This window comes from Larimichthys crocea, chromosome VI (genome assembly GCF_000972845.2).
Source record: "Larimichthys crocea isolate SSNF chromosome VI, L_crocea_2.0, whole genome shotgun sequence".
NCBI lineage: Eukaryota > Metazoa > Chordata > Actinopteri > Sciaenidae > Larimichthys > Larimichthys crocea.
Genome location: NC_040016.1, coordinates 5,688,657 through 5,707,821, shown reverse-complemented (window position 1 = coordinate 5,707,821; position 19,165 = coordinate 5,688,657). Strand labels below are relative to the sequence as shown.

General features: G+C 39.7%; 1 protein-coding gene across 6 annotated transcripts in view; it reads left to right on the top strand.

Annotated features, from left to right (window-relative positions):
- Nucleotides 1-19,165, top strand: part of epha8 (eph receptor A8) — a 116,289-nt gene that overhangs the window by 63,348 nt on the left and 33,776 nt on the right. For all 6 annotated transcript variants that reach the window (XM_027279710.1, XM_027279709.1, XM_027279708.1 and 3 more), the window contains one exon: nt 1,220-1,535. In XM_027279710.1, the coding sequence (XP_027135511.1) occupies nt 1,220-1,535 (316 nt within the window). The remainder of the gene's footprint in view (nt 1-1,219; nt 1,536-19,165) is intronic.

Below are 19,165 nucleotides of genomic sequence, written 5' to 3'. Positions count from 1 at the left end.
TCTAATATTAAGTGGCTCATTGTCATATCATGGAAAATCCAGTACAATCAAGAGCCTGTATGGCAAAATATAACACGATTGTTACGAGAATTTTCAAAAACTCTTGAATAAGGAAGACTGGATTCAAAGTATCAAAGTTTAAGTTGAATTTATTAATCTTGTACAAGAAGGAGCGTTTAACAGTGCAACACACAAAAGGGGTTGCAGAGAAAAGGCTCCCTGAGGAGCCTTATCAGTTGGTTCTTATACAATTTTCTCTACAATCTCCCCACTAACAATTTCCGTTTTTGGTTTTCCGCTTCGTAATGAACATTTGTTTCTTGTCCAAAATGACACTTCCCCTAACCTGTCTCTCTTGTCCTTAAACTATTTTTTAATCATCTCTCCCTACCAGCCTCAACACATGCCAGATAAGGGGAGTGGGCAAGATATGCAAAAGACAGAAAACACACACACTCTCTATAAGAGTTAAAACATCTGCACCCCAGTATACTCCTAATTTAAATAACAATGATGTAAATACTTTCACAGTAAATCTGCCTAACCTATCAACCCATTACATGTAGTTATTAAAAAGTTAATTAGAAACAAACAGACTGCTTTCTACACACATTTATGACACTGTAATATATCTTAATAACACTACAACAAAAGCTGTTGTTATATTTTATATTTTCTTCCACAACAAACTTTTTAAATATTGTTTTGAATCAGCTCCTGGGTGTTAACAACATATACAACTGCGTTATATTATACGTTAATGCTGTTATGAAAAACAAGCCGATAAAAATGTAAAAACATCGCCGTGTCTGCAGGTTGGAGACGGAGCAGTTGATTAATGACTGCTGCCAAAGCCCAACACCAAACACCAGTCCAGAGATTCAATTAAGGCTGGTTCACGCTGTTCCACCTGTTTTTTTCAAGAACCACTGTGGCAACCACTGTTTGAGCTTTGAGCCTGAAAATTAAGAGAACTTTACAAACTCAAGTAAGTTGTCTCTGACTAAGTTCTCATAGTAAACAAGAGTGGACCCAAAATGCAAACATCAACATCTGGAGACCAGGTGAGAGGAAGACTAGAGGCCACACCCAGCAACCTATACATACATGAACATACAGACTCAGACGAACATACACTCACATTAATGACAAATCCTATTTTATATTCATTGTCATTGTCAAAAGATGGAGGTGTCAAACCCTTCTCATATTCTCCCAGGTGCGAGGCGTAGGCCCCCTGAGCAGACGAGGCTTCTACCTGGCCTTCCAGGACATTGGTGCCTGCATCGCCCTAACCTCCGTGCGGGTGTACTACAAACGCTGTGTGGGTGTGAGCCGTAACCTGGCGGTGTTCACCGATGTGGTGACGGGCGCAGACTCGTCCTCTCTGGTGGAAGTCCGGGGTCAGTGTGTGGATCACGCAGAGGAGAGGGACACGCCTAAGATGTACTGCAGTGCTGAAGGGGAGTGGCTGGTGCCCATCGGGAGGTGTGTGTGCTCTGCCGGATTTGAAGAACACAGAGACTCCTGCGTGGGTGAGTTGACTGAGGGTGCTCTCATACCTGACCTGTTTGGTGTCGTAAATGAACTCTGGTGTGTTTGGTTTAGCTGGTTTAGGCTGGTGTGAACCGAAGAATGAGACAATTAAGTTCTGGTGTTGTCTGTTTGTGGTGGGAGCTCAAAAAAGATCATTCATCATGTTGTTGGTTATTTTGCATTTTTTGGAGTGGGTTTGTATGAGCTACATGCCGACTTGTCACATGGTAGGAAAGGCAGACAGGAAGAAGAAAAACAATTTAAACTATGGATGGAGGCAGGAACAAAAATTTAAAAATGACTGCATTTACATGTCTGTAAACATGTAAATTTAGCTACCCTCAAAATGACTATAAAATATTTTTACATCATACTTAAACAACTCAAACAATAAAAGCTGTTAATAGTGTGGAGATTGAAAGTAGAAATAAAACTAGAAGTTAATGTGCATTGGACCATGTTATTTTGCTTATGTAAATTAAATATTTGTTCATTACATCCCTAATTTATACAGAATGACATAGAAAACTTTACAACATTCGTGCCCAAAAACATGTGACCAGAGAGGCCAAACCGACCAGTGAACCAGATCTCTGTCAGTCCATGTCACTTCATATTTTTGTCTGTTGGTTGACAATGAATCAATGTTTTCTTTGGTCCAGACAATAGTGAAGTGAATTAAAGGTGTGAATGTCCACTGAGGATGCTGGAAAATACTGGTTCCTTTTTGGTTCCAATGGTGAATTTTTATCAACTCTACCAGTCTCATTTCTACTTAGAAAAATACCCTGCACTCCCTAAAAAAAATTATGTAAGCATCAGAGTTTATTTAACCATCTGAAAGTTTCCTCTGAGCGCAGAGCATCGGCAGGAATGTCTCTGGAATGTAAAAAAGCCTTTGAAGCAAACACATGAATTTGGAGAGGTACTAACCTTTTTTAGTGAATCAAAGAGTCTGTTTGAAGCTCTGCCTGTGACCTAAAAAAAAATAATAATAATGATAACTGGACAAGTTCAAGGTCTGGTCAAAAGCTTTTTCTAAGGTCTAATATTTTTCTCAAGTAGAAAAACACTGAGAAAATTGCTGCGTGTGAGCTGCAACCCCAGCCACTGATGATGAATAATGAGCGAGACGTTTGAAATGCAAAGATCCACGCTCCTCTTGTTTCTCTCTTTTAAACCTCTTTCTGTTTGTTTTTTGTCGTTTTTGATTTTTTTTCCCCACATAGTTTTGATAGGCTGACCTCATGTGTAGACCTGTGCATATTTCAGGTTGCCATGGGTTACAGTAATTAAAACCTATTAATCACAGAGCGATGGATAATTAAACGCTAAAAGCAGTTTGTCAGCTAAACGAGCCGAACGAGACATGCAACACCGGTTTGTTCTCACCCCTCCTCCTCCCTCCTCATCCTCCTCTTCCTCCTCCCAACACCTACACACACACAAACACACACACACACTTACAAATCTCTGTTGTTGTATTACCAATCTGTGGCTGGCCGCAAACACCCTCTTGGTGAGAGCTTCTTGTCAAAATGTGTTTAGAAAATAGGAAAGTGGAGTGTATGTGCGCGTGTGTGTATGAGTGCGTGTGTCCGGTTCAGAGGGCCACTTGCAGACTTTCTATAATTAGTTGCAGGCAATTAGCATCAGCACAGAAATGTAAAACAGAGCCCATGAAGAAAGGAAAAGGGCAGAAGGAAAAATCACCTTGAGTCATGTTTTGTTTATGGCGCTGAGTTTACCCACACTTTATGGCCGATTTGAATGTAACACGCTGACGTAAGTTATCTGACGTTATAGAGATGGGATTTTTTTTAAGTGGAAATAAAAAGCATAAAAGCATCTGAAAATAGAATTCATTTTCTTTAAGATAATCCTCAGCTGGAGGTGATGTGTCTACCATGTATTTTACTTAACGTTATTTTATCACGGCAGCCGGAGCAGAAAGTGGATTTGCAGTGGAAGACGGGGGGAAGAAAAAAAAAGTGTTCTTCAATATATCCTCCACTGACGTCTTGTCTCCTCTGGCACCAAACTGGGTCGCCGTGCTAATTCACCCTCGCCAAAGCCAGCCACAGTCACGCACACACGAGACCAGACAAGACACAGAGAGGAGGGGAGGGCACGAGAAGGCGGCTTAAGTGATGATGGCTCGTATGTGTGTGTGTGTGTGTGTGTGTGTGTGTGTGTGTGTGTGTGTGTGTGTGTGTATGTGTGTGTGTGTGTGTGTGTATGTGCAGGGAGAGAGAGAGAAGTCAGACATGAATGTGCGTGAATATGTGTGTGTATATAAGCGTGCTTAAGTGGTTCTCCCCTGACAAAGGTGCAGAGCTTTGGCTGAGAGCACGGCATGGTGTGTGCATGTGTGTGTGTGTGTGCATGTGTGTGTGAGTGTGTTAGGGAACAGGGTTGCGTGACATGCCGTTAAAAGTGTCACAGGGAGGGAAGAAATGAAAGACGAAGGAAAAAAGAGAGGAGGATAGAAGGAGAAAGACTGGTGGAGTGGTTGACTGGACCCCTCGTCCACTTGAGTTTCCATCAAAACACTGAGTGTGTGTGTGTAGTTGTGCATACGTGTGTGCATGTGTGTACTGTATGTGTGTGTGTGTGTGTGGTTGTGTGGTTGTGTGTCTGTGTGTGTGTGTGTGTGTGTGTGTGTGTGTGGTTGCCTCCCGGTGCCGGCGAAGAATGGGCTAAAGTGCCCCATACAGTGAGAGCGATCGAGGACACACTGATATGAGACACACACACTTAGGCTGGTCACATCTACTCAGATCAGCCGGGTCCATCCAAGCCTGACACACACACACACATGCACACACACACACACACATAGAGGAGAGAGGGGTTGTACTCACACACGTGGGTTAGCTCAATCCTCTGCTCAGTCAATGGAGCACAGCCTGTCCTACTCTCTGAACGGCACTGTGCCGCCGATACTTTCATGTGATTTATGGCTGAGTTTGTGGGAAATAACATAATCCAGCTACTACAAGTGCAAGTATTCCATCTAAGCAACTACATTTCCATTTTAACATGCTTTTATTTCCCCCAGATGGACCATTAAGCTCTGACACTATCACATACATTCTCTATCACCACTTTATTGAAGCTATATGATTTGATGATTTTTATGGCTTACTGTTCCATCAAATAGAAATACTCCAGATGTTTTGCCAGAATTTAAAAAGATAGCTTTTAAATCTGAAATATTTGTCTGCAGCAGCCCACCAAGCAGCAATTAAAATTCAAGTTTTAATTGTTTTAGTTGGTTCTTTATCAAAAGGTTTCCATGCAAAATCTCTAACAAATCTGCTTCGTGAGGACTGTGTGCTGTTTGATCAGATTTGATTGCAAACACAGCTGGCACACAACCGCCATCACGTTTTTGAATTTTAATTTTTTATTTATTTCAATGTTGCTAAATCCTATTTGGTGCTGGGAAATATGTGACTTCACGTTTTTTGCAGCCTCTATTAATACCAGTGAAAGACACTCAGACAAAAGAGAGAATCAGAAAATCACTCTTGGAAAATAACTTAATGTTCTGTTTGCATGAAACATTATTGATCAGAATAAGAAAAATGACGTGAAAATGAGTTTAAATGATGTTCAACATGAGTATAAACTGACTGAACATCCACCTGGGCAGTGAGGTTTTAGAGTTCAGAAGTATTTGTTTAAACCAGAATGACATTTAAATTAATTATATATCCTCATGTTAATATTAAATATTAGTGCAATATTTTAGTACATGAATATATGAATAAATGTATGAATTTTATGGAAGTTTTTGAAAAAAAAAGATTTTAATAGTATTAATAGTATTTAAGTCTATATTTTTTAGCACATATGTTTCACTCATAAAAAAATGTCTCAAAAAGTGATCATGCATAACAGTTAAAGTCTGTGTAGAGTCAAATTTGAATGATCAAAAATAACGCCAAGTTTATGAAATTAGGTATCAAAATCAGGTAAAAATGAGCAATCTCGTTTTAGGACTGTAACAAGCACAATATGAATGCTACAGCTAGCAGTATTATTGGTATTGTTCAGCCCTATATGTTTGAGCCACCAGAACCACCGTTAAGGCTTCTAAACCATTGCACTAGAACCTTTAACTCCACATTTCAGTAATACATCGTTCAAAGTCTTTTCACATGTTTCCCAACATATTTATTGTGTTTTCAAAGAAAACACGGGAATTGCCTTTACACGGACTTTAACTAATTTGTTATTCACTGCTTTGGAGTTATTTGGAATAAAAATCATTTTGCGAGTTTGATTTGAATTTAACTGGGCTGATCCAACCTGTACTGACTTCTTTCTGTTCCATAGTTGCACATGTTTATCATCATTATTATGGCCTTCAGATATGTTTGATCCCTTTGTTCAGATAAAATCATGACTGGAGCAAATAATGAGATTGGGGAAATTGCCATGTCAGTCAGAGCCATAAAAGAGAGGTTATTTCTAGAGTCTGATAACATTTGAATCTGAAAGGATTATCTTATGCTCCATAGTATTCTGACTAAAGACTGTTTTTAAGTCTGTAGAGACATACAACATGAGTAAGAATATTTGTACAATATAGAGAATGGACATCATGAAAAAGCAAAGGAAGGCAGAATCATATAGACTGATCTGCTCTATAGTGTGTTACATCAGGAAAAGCTTTAATGGTAGATTTTCATTTTCATTTTAATGTTGATGTTTCTATGGAAACATTCATTAGAGACACATTAGAACATTTTTGCAGACTCATGCTTGGAACACACTCAAAATCTGCTGATCTAAGACTGGAGGTGTCTGTTCAGTTTTAGCTTCAAAATGCCATGTGTGTTATCAGACGCTGGCAGGTCATGTAATTCATCACTTCTCGCTCTTAAGCAGACAACAATTATTGGCTCCTTCAGTCACTGAGGGATTGTGGGATTGTTCCGAGCCTCTTTGACTCTCCTGAAGGCAAACTCTCCTCCCTGACAGTCGGAGAGAGGAGGTGGGAAGGTGTGAAGGGAAAAGGTGGGAGAGAGAAAGACAAGCAGTGTGAATAAAGGGAGAGGTGAGAAGGGGAAAAAAGAAGTGAAATAAAAGAATCGAAATACAAAGAAAGAGATTATGAACTGAAGTCAGATGAGAGAGGTGAGGAGCCAGAAGAGAAAAGGTGTGACACTCTGCCACATAATGTGATCATTATCTGTCAATGTGGCACCGTAGAGAAATATCAGAGGAAGACAGCAGCGGGCGACAAGGAGGATTTAATATTCCTCTATTATATATTTATCTCATCACACACACACACACACACACACACACACACACACACACAGAGGAGCTGAGGGCTTTGTCCTTTCTCCAGCCCGTCAGCACCTCTGTCCTCTCTGCTGTCATTCCTCCTCACTTTTGGTATTTTCCACTTCAAACACAGGATGCATGTATGCAGAGGCAAAGACACACAAATATAAGCACACACACATGCACACACACACAGGTCACTGAAACTCCAGAGACAGAGCTGTGCATGGTCAGCTCTGACAGGGTGAAGCACCCTCTTTGGCCCTTGGTCCCTGAGGTCTGTACAGGTGAAAACAACTGACACTCAACTGTGGAGAAGAGGTTAGACCACTGTAATGGCTTCCTTATATGTGGAATTACCAGACTGATATTGTTATTTTTATGAAATATTGCGAAAAAATAATGTTTATCTGTGAAAACAGCTAAAACTTCTGGAAATGTTGAACAGCGTTTTCTCTGTTATTGTACATTTAATTTAGTCTTTTATTCGTTCTGTGAGGTCTTCTGTAAATTATGATTTTATTTTGAAATTGCTACAATTTCCAGAACATCTCTCTTTTAGTCAACTGATAGAAGACGGATCAACAAATATTTCAATAAAGAAGTAATTTTAGTATATTTTTAGGGGAAAACTTTTTACTCTGTGTTTGCTGCTTTTCTGCTCTATATGTTTGGAAAGTGAAAAGCTGAAATTGGACTGTTGGTCAGAAAAAAAAGAAGCAATTTGTAGAAATAACCAGAAATCCGGCAAATTGTAATTTGTGTTTTTCACATTTTCCTGACCAGACAATAGACCTTTTTCACAGCAACCATTTTGACATGAAATAGTCGGGTCAACACAAGTGTTTACAATGAATCGAGAATCCTGTTCCATTTATTGCAGCAGAGCCTTTCTAGTGAGCCAACTTGCAGCACAGCATCACTGTGACTCTGTTTGACCTGAATGGACTGAGACCTGAAGTAGCATCATTGGTAACACCTACAACACCATGACATTTAATGAGGAAATTAAAGTTTTACTCATTCATTGCACATTCAAGCACTGTAGACATGTTTAAATATGTATTATTTGTGTGTTAGATGTGGTATGGAAGTTGCCAGTTAGACTGTAGCACTAAAGCAGTTGAAGTGTCAGTTGTGATTAAAAATCTGAAGGGATCTGAAGTGTGTGTAGGCCATGAAAGTAGATGAAATGTCATTTGAATTATCAGTTAAGCATTAAGAAGAGTTCAGTTATTATGCAGTTGAAGTGTAAACTGAATGCAGTTGAAGTGTTTGTTTGAGTTCATAAAACTAAAAGCAGTTGTAGTGTTGGTTTCAAGTTCACAACACTGAAAATTGTTGAGTATGAGATGAGAGCAGCTGAAACAAAGTCTAAGATCAATAAGCACTATCATTTGAACTGCAGAAGTTTGAGTGAATGAATTTTAGTTCCCACTTAAACAGTACAAACTGTCCTGAAACATCCTGCACAGACAGCTGTAGTTTAAGATGAAACTGAGCTCAGGGGTGTTGTCTAGCTCAGTCGGTGGAGCACCCACCCCATGTACAAAGGCTCAGTCCTGGCTGCAGCAGCCCAGGGTTCAAATCTGACTTGTGGCATGTCATTCCCCATCTCTCTCTCCCCACATTTCCTGTCCCTGTCAAGTAAAGGCCAAAAAATATATATATCTTAAGATGAAATTGAGCTCATAAATCTCATTCTTTTCATGTTCTGAGCGCTGCTGCTGCCCGTAGCTGCTACGTCTTTCAGCCAAGCTCCACTATGATTTCCTTTAGGCTGCAAAGTTTCTAATGAAGATGCAGTTAAGTGATTTGGGGAACAGATGATTTGGTGAGAACTTCATTATTTCCCAGCTCACGACCACTTGAGTGGAACACGATATTCATAATTGCTGTCAGAATCAACTCGTGTCGGCCTGCTATCGAGAATGTAGAAGGAGCTCAAATTGAAAAGCTCTCCGGAGAGGAGAGAGACGGGGGAATACGAAGTGATCAAATTAGTTCCATCCTCCTGGCGGTTTGTAAACAACTGCTGATCAACAACATTGTTGCTGTTTGGAGGCGAATGACACCAAGGCTCCAGAAACACACCCACACTCACAGCCTCGGGCGTGAAAGCTGCCCGGTGTGAGCACACACACGTGACAAACTCACATGTATTCAAATATAAATCCTCTAACACCATTTCAACAGAGATTTGTATCAACTTCATCTGTACTATGCAGAAGGTAATCCTTTATTCTATTCAAGGAAATTTCTATTTTATTACGACTTGGATCTTTTTTTGTATTTTTGACTCTGTTGGTTATGATAACACTGGACTCAGCAAAGTTACTGCTGAGATCTGGGAAAGCCTCTACAGCTGGAGAGAAATCTGTCAGGGAAATAAACACAAGCGCTCAGATGATCAAAGAGGTAGTTCAGACGAAACTTCTTTGGAATAAACAAATAAAACAAGGATGAACCAAAAAACTGTATTTAATATAACTTTATAGCCATTTTTTCAGTGTCCATTGATTATTTCTGATGTTTAGAGTTATATTTGAACTTTATAGATTGGATTAAATCATCACTTCATCTAACTACCTAGCCAAATTCATAAAAAAAAAACTACTGACAAGCAAGTTTGGGACCAATCTCATAACCCAGTGGTTATCATCTCACAATGATTTAGCCTCTGGGGGCAACGCATAATGTTTCTGGGCTTCTGATGTAGCTAGCGAATATATGAAAAAGTAATATCTGGGCCAAGACTTCCTCTGCAGTGCAATTAGCAACTTGATACCCAAGAATGATGAGAAAGACACATTCTGCCAATTTCTATAAACAAATATCTGTATATGAATGCAGATAATTTTGTAAAAAGCTAAATTATAGTGAGACAAATAGAGGACGGGTTCAGAGATTACAATTTAGCCAATGCTTCCCGTCTCTTTTACTCTCCACATGGACTGCTAAAATATGAGTTGTACTACTTGGACTACAAACATTGTCCAATTTTTGGCCTTTTTCCTATCAATTCTGTATTAATCTGCACATATATGTTTATAGTGAATAAGTTAGGATCTCTGCAGCTGTAGCAGGTTGTTGTATGTCAACTTTTAAATGAACTCAGCTCTCCTGTCACAGGACAAATGGCAGTTTACTATGATTATCAGGCTAGCTAGGGAAGTAACATCAGCTAGCAAAGAAAAAAACTTCCAGATATCCCTTGGGCATATTGGAAGGTTGGATTTTCATCATATACAAACCCCCACGGCCAATGGAAGTTCACCCTGTTGAACTTTGTTGATGTGATGTCACCATGTTGCCAGATCTCGCAATTTTTTTTGTTGAATGCAGCATCATGAGTGATAGAAATAATGGCTTAACCATGAAAGTAAAACTCTAAATTATCCTTTAATACATTGGATAAACACAGCACTGTGAGTGGCAGGGCACGGCAAGTGGCTAATTGAAACGTCTCAATGAGCTAAATTAGGATATTCAATTTCATCATAACACTGGAAGGTTTTCTCACAAGCTGGTAAATACCCATCATGCTCATACTGCACACACACACACACACAGAATGCAGTCATTGGCACAGAGCGACGACAACCATACTGATGTGGCTCAACAAAACTTTACAAAAGCACAAAACAACAGCTATCACAGCTGCTGCGGCCGCATGCTGTGCGATGGGAACCGAGGCGTTGGGAATGTGTGTGTGTGTGCGTGTGTGTGTGTCCGCATGTGTGGGTCTCATTGAATGCGTAGGCAGTGTGCATCTGTTTGTTAGAGTGCGTGAGCGTCAGTGCTGAGGGATTTCTTGTTGCTGTGCCAGGACTAATTAGTCTTTTTGTGTGTCTGGTTGGTCCTTGTTGGTGGATGACCGAGATTGTGATTGGTCAGTAGAAGAGAGGAGAGGAGAGGAGAGGAAAGGGAAGAGGAAATGAAAGTATATGAAATGAGAGGAGAAGAGGAGGGAGGAGACCAAAGGGAGGAGAAGAGAGGAGAAAATTAAACAAGGGAGGGAAGCATGGAAAACGGAAAGGTAAGAGTAAGGGAGAAAAAGAAAAGAGCAAAGCTGGCATAAGGAGAGGACAGAAGAGAAGTGAAGGGAGGCAAGGAAAGAGGAGAGGAGGTAATGATGAAAGGATTGAGGAAAAGAAGAACAGAAACAGTGGAAGAGAAGAGATTATTAAACATTTTATTAATGTTAAGCCATCATGAGTGTGTGTTTGTTTGTGTTTGTGTGTGTGTGTGAGAGAGAGAGAGACGGAGAGAGAGGGAGAGATAACAGAATGAATCATATCTCAACCAGACACAGCACTGTTGTGTCACTCAAACTTCCCTCCAATCTTTGTTGTGATTGGCCAAAGCCCTATCTCCACAGCAGGTGCAAAGGGCTATACACATCAATACACAAAGCAACTTTGCTGACGCACACACACACACACACACACACACACACACAAACAGACACACACATGCGCGCGCTCACATACCCATGTTACCAGCTACACAAAGACTCACTCTCACAAACAAATCCTCTTATGTGTAGCCCGTATGAATGCTTAATTCAGGAATGAAAACACACACTCACAAAAGGCCGAGAGCTGCTGGGTAAATTATTGATTGAGTGTGTGCCACCCTTGGCCTGCTGTAGCCACCCATGTCCCAGTCCAGTGTCTAAGAGCTATTAGTGCTGACAGTAAAGAGACAGGCAACATGATAGCAGATCACCGAGAAGCTGGCAGCCTCCGTCTGAAGGGACTGCGGGACTTCTTCAAATGATTTTCTGCCCCGACTTCTTGTTGAGTTAAACTGATGTGCACACAGGGCGCTGTCATTTACTTCTCCCTCTTCCAGGCCTCCACTGAAGGCAACGGACTTTGTATGGATGTGGATGGTTGAATGTATGTGTGTGTGTATGTGTGTGTCATGAATTATAATGATGTTGGCATTTAAAGTAGGGGTACCAGTTGTCGACATCGTTGGTAGAGAGGCAAAACCTCACTCTTCCATCAATGTCAATTGATTGCGTGGATAAATAAAAGCCAGACTTTAGAAGTGTTGTGAGTCTGTGCTGTTTGTAAGTTGTCCATCAGTGCTTATTGAAATCCACAGTATGCAGTGTGCTGCTTTAAATGCAGCCTGCTGAAATGTCAGTTGATTTAATTGGCTCTTGTTTCCTAGCCAACTAATAAGTCAAACACTTTATCTTAGAAACTGCTACACTTTGGCTGTTTATGCTCACTTCAATTTGCCAAAATGAAAGTTGACAATACAGTAGATTGGTATTTGTAACAGCTTCTGTTCCATCCAGGACCGAATGACCTGCTAGAAGGCCCAGGGGACAAAATTTATGTGGGCACCATTGACAGAATGTAATTAGTAGATCGAGTTTGAAGTGAAGCCAAACCTGTATTCTTTCTAATGCTCAGCAGGGGGCAGCTCCGTTGACTGCACATGTCCGATTGAACTGAGACTTATTGGGAAATTACTGTCTTTCTCACTTGATTTATTACCCCACTAACAGTTTCCCCGTCCTCTAGTCCATACAGCGTGATGTTCATTTTTTATATCCCACACAGAGTGAATAGCCGATAAAGCAAGGTATGTTGGGGCGTGGCTACTTGTGATTGACAAGTCATTCTAAGTAAGTCCTTCCAATACAACACAAGCCACATGGCTTACGTAACTCAGATCAAACTATCAAACTAGTGCTGATGAAATATGAATCAGAATCACTATCAGAAATACTTTAATAATCCCAGGAGGAAATTATTTAAGATTTTATTTTATTTTATTTATTTATTTATTTTATTCAAGATTTTATTAATGTATTGCCTCCTCAAATGTTTTCAAAAACATGTTATAGTTACGGTTTAGCTGTAATACAAGAATGTATGTGACCGGGTACTGTATGAAAACTCACCCAAGACACATCAACTACCAGCTCCACACTGATCACCAATGGATGATCATCAATATATGGTAATTTTTTCATTTTAAACAGAAGTTTACTACTGATGATATCATATACCCAGGACATATACCGTGACTGTCTTCCTTTAAAGGAAATAAAGTTCTACCAAAATAAAATCAGCCGTACTTGATTGAGTCCTGTTTGTTTTTGTGACATAGAAAAACGGTGTTTGTTACTGAATGTGAGAAAACTCAAAGTGAAGGAGCAGTCCTGTGAAAAAGCAAGACAATGGAACTAATTTCTCAGTTTGACCTCAACATACAAAAAGACCCGGAGCAGTGAAAACCCTGTAATTTAGCATAATTAGCAAGTCATAATTACAGATGTCACAGGTTAATCAGACCATTCGAGGTTGTTGTTGAACAGTTTGGATTGTTTGAGGCCATCATCTCCTTATTTAGTCTTGGTGATCTGCATCCTTTATTCCAGAGAGGATCTTTTAGAAACCAGAGAGAAGTCATTGTTCGGGCAAATCCAAACAATCATCACAAAACACGAGTTCCTAAAGTTGTTCTATACGTACTTTCTAATCCAAATATAGACCCCCTCCTTGTTATGTGAGCTGCTTGATGAATCAGAGAGGACTTGTACCTTGTTTTGAATGTTAAGTATGTGAACTTTTTCTTTTTTAGACGGATATGTTGTGACTGGAGCTGCCTGCCGACCGGCTGTGACCATATTAACACAGTGTGACTCCTGCCTCTGTGCAGCTCTCTCCCCGCACACTTTGTCCTTTTCAAATATATAAATAATCAAAAACAGTTGATTAATTTCCCCTCTGATGCATCACAGCAATTGCTAATGTCAGAGAAAAAGAAAAGTTTAGCCAGCCTCCCTCCCTCCCCCGCCCTGTCCCTTTCCTCCCCTGCTGCCTCTCCCCACGCCTTTTCCCCCTTTCGTTTCCATTTCCGCCGCACGCGTTTCACACTGTCTGATCTTCTCAATCTGCTGCTAATATGCCTTTCAGAAAGCTCGTCTTTTTTGAGCTACCCTTCCCCTAGACCCTCTCCCCGCCACCACCCCCTTCCTCTCCTCCTCCCACTCCCTCCATCAGACACAGTTTAATGGTGACAGCCATTCAATCGGATAATTAACATCCGTTTAATGCTCATTAACCGGGATGTATTTGTCTCGTTTGATTTGTAATTACCAGGCCCTTTTCACAGGAAAACACTACGGTAATGTTCCCTTTGTGATGGCTTCATTGATGGAATTGATTTGAACCCAGCAGGGAGGCTAACAGTGAGGCAAGGAGAGACAGGAACATACAGTATATGTATTAAAGACACTGACGCACTTGCTATCTTGCATCTCTCATATCAGAGTTCTTCAGGAAGACGGAAATTCTGACAGCGAGAGTATCTGCATCAATGACATGCAAACCAAATTACTAGATTCAGTGTTCTATAAAATCTCTATATATTGAAGAGAATATTCCTCTGTGCCTATTTTTTCCACTGACACATTATCACCTCAGTTGAAATGTTTGCCCATTTATACGTATATTTATAGATCCTGAGCAAAATGAACTTTTGAGTGTGTCGGTCCACCTGATGAAGTCCAATATTCGCTCTCCCTTCCTTTCAGTTCTGTTTTGAACATCTCCTGAGGGAAATCTGTCTCTTTAGCTGCTAATGCTCCATTATGTTCACCAGCTGGTCACTAACTGTGTCTATCTGTCATATGGTGGTGAGCACGTCGCAGACAGTACTGTGGGTCTTTAGACCTTTTTGCTGAACAGCAGCATGAGTCAAACAGTAAAAATTAGTAACAATGAGCTAAAAGACGCTAAAATAAGCCATAGAGTATCAAAATACAGATTCGTGCTGACAACAAAAAATCCCCAGACACACTAGCTTGATCTCACTCTAATGGTTCCTCCTTGTCTACCTCCTTTCCTGCTAAACAAGCTACCAATCAGTCACCCACCATGCCCTATTCATGTCGTTTTGCATGATTGTTAACTAATTAGCCAGTAAGTTATAACATCAGCACATTGAACTGTTTTAAAATCTCCCTATAAAGCTTAAAGTCATTCAGGTGCTAAATGTTATGGTGCTTATTCTTAAACACAGATCTCTGTCCTCGGCCTGTAAGTTACCAGCACACTTTCATTTAGTGTATATCTGTGAAACCGCCTGCTCAGCTGTCAGTCAAACTCCTACACAAGCGCGCCCACTCAGGAGTGAGGGGAAAAACAATATTAATAAAAAAATTTGGAAAACAAATGTTTGTCTCCAAAAAACTGATAGCTTTGTTGTCTCAGTCGGACTAGAGAAATGTTGCACTGTTTACACTTTTCTCTCTGTTCTGCACAGATTTTCTCAATAAGGTCAGCTAATTATTGTGTGTGATAGATGACTTTAAAAATGTGCTGCGATCATGTTGCTAGAGGAAACCCAGGTACGCTGTGGGATAAACAAATGCTTTTTCACTCAGACAGTTTGCCATTTTTCAATGAGGTGAGTTTTTTTTTCAGTGCTGTGTGAGGTGCCCATGTTTCTGATAGAATAATTTATTAGTTTATTGTTGATGTCTGTTATAAAAGATATATCTGTCTATATCTATCTTTAACATTTTTCTTATTTTCTATTCCCATTTCTGTCTTCGCTCATTCTTAAAGCCATCATTACGTATTTCCTCCTCCTCTCTCAGATTGATATTGAGAGTATAAAACTGCAGACAACATACAAAACACTCATTACAAATCAGTTGCAGCCATTATGATACTGAAAAGGACACTTGAATAGAAATATTCTTTTAATTCTCTGTTAATTGTAAAGACGGTTAAAACCCCTTTTCAACACAAAAATCATGATACTGTTCTATGTTTTTTTCACCTAATAATTGCGGTGTGTTGTAACTCCAACACAAACAAGCTGAACCCATCTATCTATCTATCGTCCTTAAGCGGTCCCATCCATTTTATCCCCAAGGTCATCTATCTCCATGCACCTGGGCATAACACTGAGTAAATCAGGCTTACCTCGAATTGGAAGGGGACACCTTCGTTTAAACCGTACAGTGGGTTGAGGCACAGCGACAATCCAGCTGTTAGTATCTGGACTAGAGATGTAAGAGGAGGGACAATGTGGATGGTGAGTGTCCCATTTCCACAGCTGATCTTACCGACACGTTCATCCATCACTCAGACAGCTTCAGTGGCTCGTTAGTGGCTTCATGCATTCCCCGGGGAAACAGCTAAGGAGCCTTTGGCTAACTTTGTCACTGAATTTTGGAGTGCGTTCACTTCCTCTCAAGGTCGACGCTGCGCGAGGTCTAGGACATGAGGGCTGGATGTGTTCTCGAAGCCCGCGTAAAACTTTTAGATCAGCCCTTGTTGACAGATATTTGGGATACTTTGTCATCAATGAATGATGAATGCATTTCTGTTCACTGTTACTGACTGATGTAGCACACTCGTAGTGTGACCTGTATCCAGTTAATGAAAGAGTCTGTTTGTGCCAGTGTTTAGAAGTGGCACATAGGAGGTGTAGGGATTTGGTGCTGAAATATGTGTGCTGCAATATCCAACATAAACTGAAAAAAATTGAATTGAAACATCACATACTGTCTATGTTGTGTCTGACAACCAGGGCTGTAGTTCTCAAGTTCAGTCTTGAGTCCTGTCTCCAAACATATTTCTATTATCGGGTTCTTGGCCTGGTCACTCTTATTTTTATTGTTCTGCCTTTCCTGCTGAGACTGCTGGCTGCTCTCAGAGCAGATGGAGGCTGCTTTACTGTCAGATTCACACACAGATGTTGAAAATCTTTAATATTACATGGACTGTTCTGCTTAATATATTCATATATCGACTGTTATTTAAATATCCCTATGCAGTACATATGTACATTACTCTGTACTTCTGCTTAGATGCTAAACTGCATTTCATTGTCTCTACTTTGTGCAATGACAGTGAAGTAGAATCTAATCTAAGATGAGGTGAGTATCCATAGGTTAGGTCAGGATTTAAGATTCACTGCCAACACTCATTAAAGTAGTGTGTCCTTTGTGTACTTGTGGTTCAGTGAGCAGGATGTCAGACTTTTGTGTCCCGTCACTGGTCTGCAACTAATGTCTTTATTATTACTAATCTAATTACTAATCTTTTCCGATGGTAGATTATGGAAGATTTGAAATGTCCAAAGTGAAATAGAGAGTTTCTTTTTATTTGAATTGTTTTATTTTAACAGTCTGATTCCTACATATTTTTGTGGGGTAACCCTTATCATAACTTGTAACCTGGAAAAAAGCTGTAGTTTGTTTTATGCAGATATTGTAGAAAGTTTGAAAAAAAAAAAAGTCATATGATGGAATTTTCACAATTGAGCAATATTGATGCTTTAGTCTGACAAAAGGCTTGCTCATTTACAAGAAGAACAACAAAACATCTTATGCAGAAGTGTGTGTAATGACATCAAACTTTAATAGTCTCTTTGTTGTAATATCGCACAGTATTTCTAGCATTACTATTCTAACAGGTTTTTTTTCTCACTGAATGCATTTAATGCAACATTTAAGTCAACTGACATTGTTTTGTGTCATCACATTTTAAACATTTCCAATGTTGGTAAAATGATGTGATCGTCATTTCCACTAAATGCACAATGGCCATACTCTAATTGAAACATTATTACAACATTACCCTACTGAAATTATTGCATTATGCCAGAATTACATAGTGTACACAGTATACTACACAGATGGGTAGTACAGAAGTATCCAAATTGAGAGGGAGCATTTAACTTCTTAACTTGATCTTGAAACTAACTTGGACTTGGAATTAAATGGTCTTCACTACAGCACTACCAAAAAACTTCAACAACAATTCTTTCTAAAATAAAAAAAAACTTTCTAGTTATAAAATCTTGTTTTTACAATTGAGGAGCATTAAAATATGTCAAAACTGCACTGTGAGAGGAGGGTGTATGTCAGGCTAGAACCCAAATGCCCAACCAAAACCAGCAAATCAAGCATAGGGTCAGGCCAAGAAATTAAGTTCCGGAATCAGGCGAAAGGGGTGACCACGCAGGACAATCTGGTGAAGAGTGAATGAAACTGGACAGGTAAAAATACTGAGGAACTAATGGAAGAATAAACTGAAGGTGAGGAAAACCAGGCAAGGCGAATGAGAGAAATGACTGGTTAGTGATAGTAGTGAAAACAGATGACAGACATGAGGGTTGTCAGATTGATTTGTTTGGATTTTATTTGTAGAAGTCAGCCAAAGACAAAAAAGACACAAACTCCAGTGAAAGCCATTAAAAAATAACAAATAACAAATGAGTCAAATCAGCAGAGTACAGTTAATTGATGAGCATACGACCATCACAGCATGCTAATGCATTTCTGCTAGTAAGCCTTCATGTGTGGCAGTTATGCATCTTTAATATAATTCATCCACTATTTTGACTTTTACTGTCTTTTACCATTTCAAGGGATTTTCAACAAACACAATGTTACTTTACACTTTGCAGCTCAACAGAAGAAGTGGACTTTTTTTCCAGAACTTATTTTGGTTTATAATAAAAGAAATTAATTTCTTTTTTGTGGATTTACTAAAATGTATCCTTGGAGCAGAGCGGGCTCAGAGCCAGGACTGTGCACTGAATGTCAGCTTTAACCAGCCAAACCCGAGTTACACTTAAGACCCCGCTCCCCACTACTCCCTATGTCTCCTCACGTGTGTGACGATGATGTGCTTTCTCCAACTCCCCCTTTTTCCAATGTATTTATTTACCCACTTATACAGGGAATAAATCAAGGTCAGCACACAACGCCACACACGGCTATTAAGATTCATTGTAATGCAAATTCTTCTGTAGCGAGTGCGCTACGCTGACAGGTACTGACACGCAAACAACCACACATAAACACACACAGGAGTCTGCAAAGACACACACATTTACCAACTTACAGATTCTGTACAGAGTTTACCTAAAGGTACAGTAGTAGTGTGTGTGTCCACCACGACTCTTCCCTGTTTCTTTCTATTTCCATCATTTACTCTCATAGTGTCCACCACTGTCAACCGTATCATATCCTTTGCCCGGAAAACTTTTCTGCTCATCAGTATTATGAATATTATTATACAGTAAAATTAAATGTAAAATATACAAAATCATTTTCAGGAGAACTGCTGAGAAATGTTTTTGTGTGTGTATTTGTTTGTTTTTTTGCAGATGGCCGTGTAGTTTTTAAATTATTAATTTTTTGCAGTGTTGATTTGTAAGAAAATGCTTTGATAAAACATTCAAACTTGAAAGTTTATGCTGCAATTCTCTCCAACTGTGGGAGAACATCTTCAAGTTAGTGATGCATTGATTTTTCTAGACACAGAAAACATGC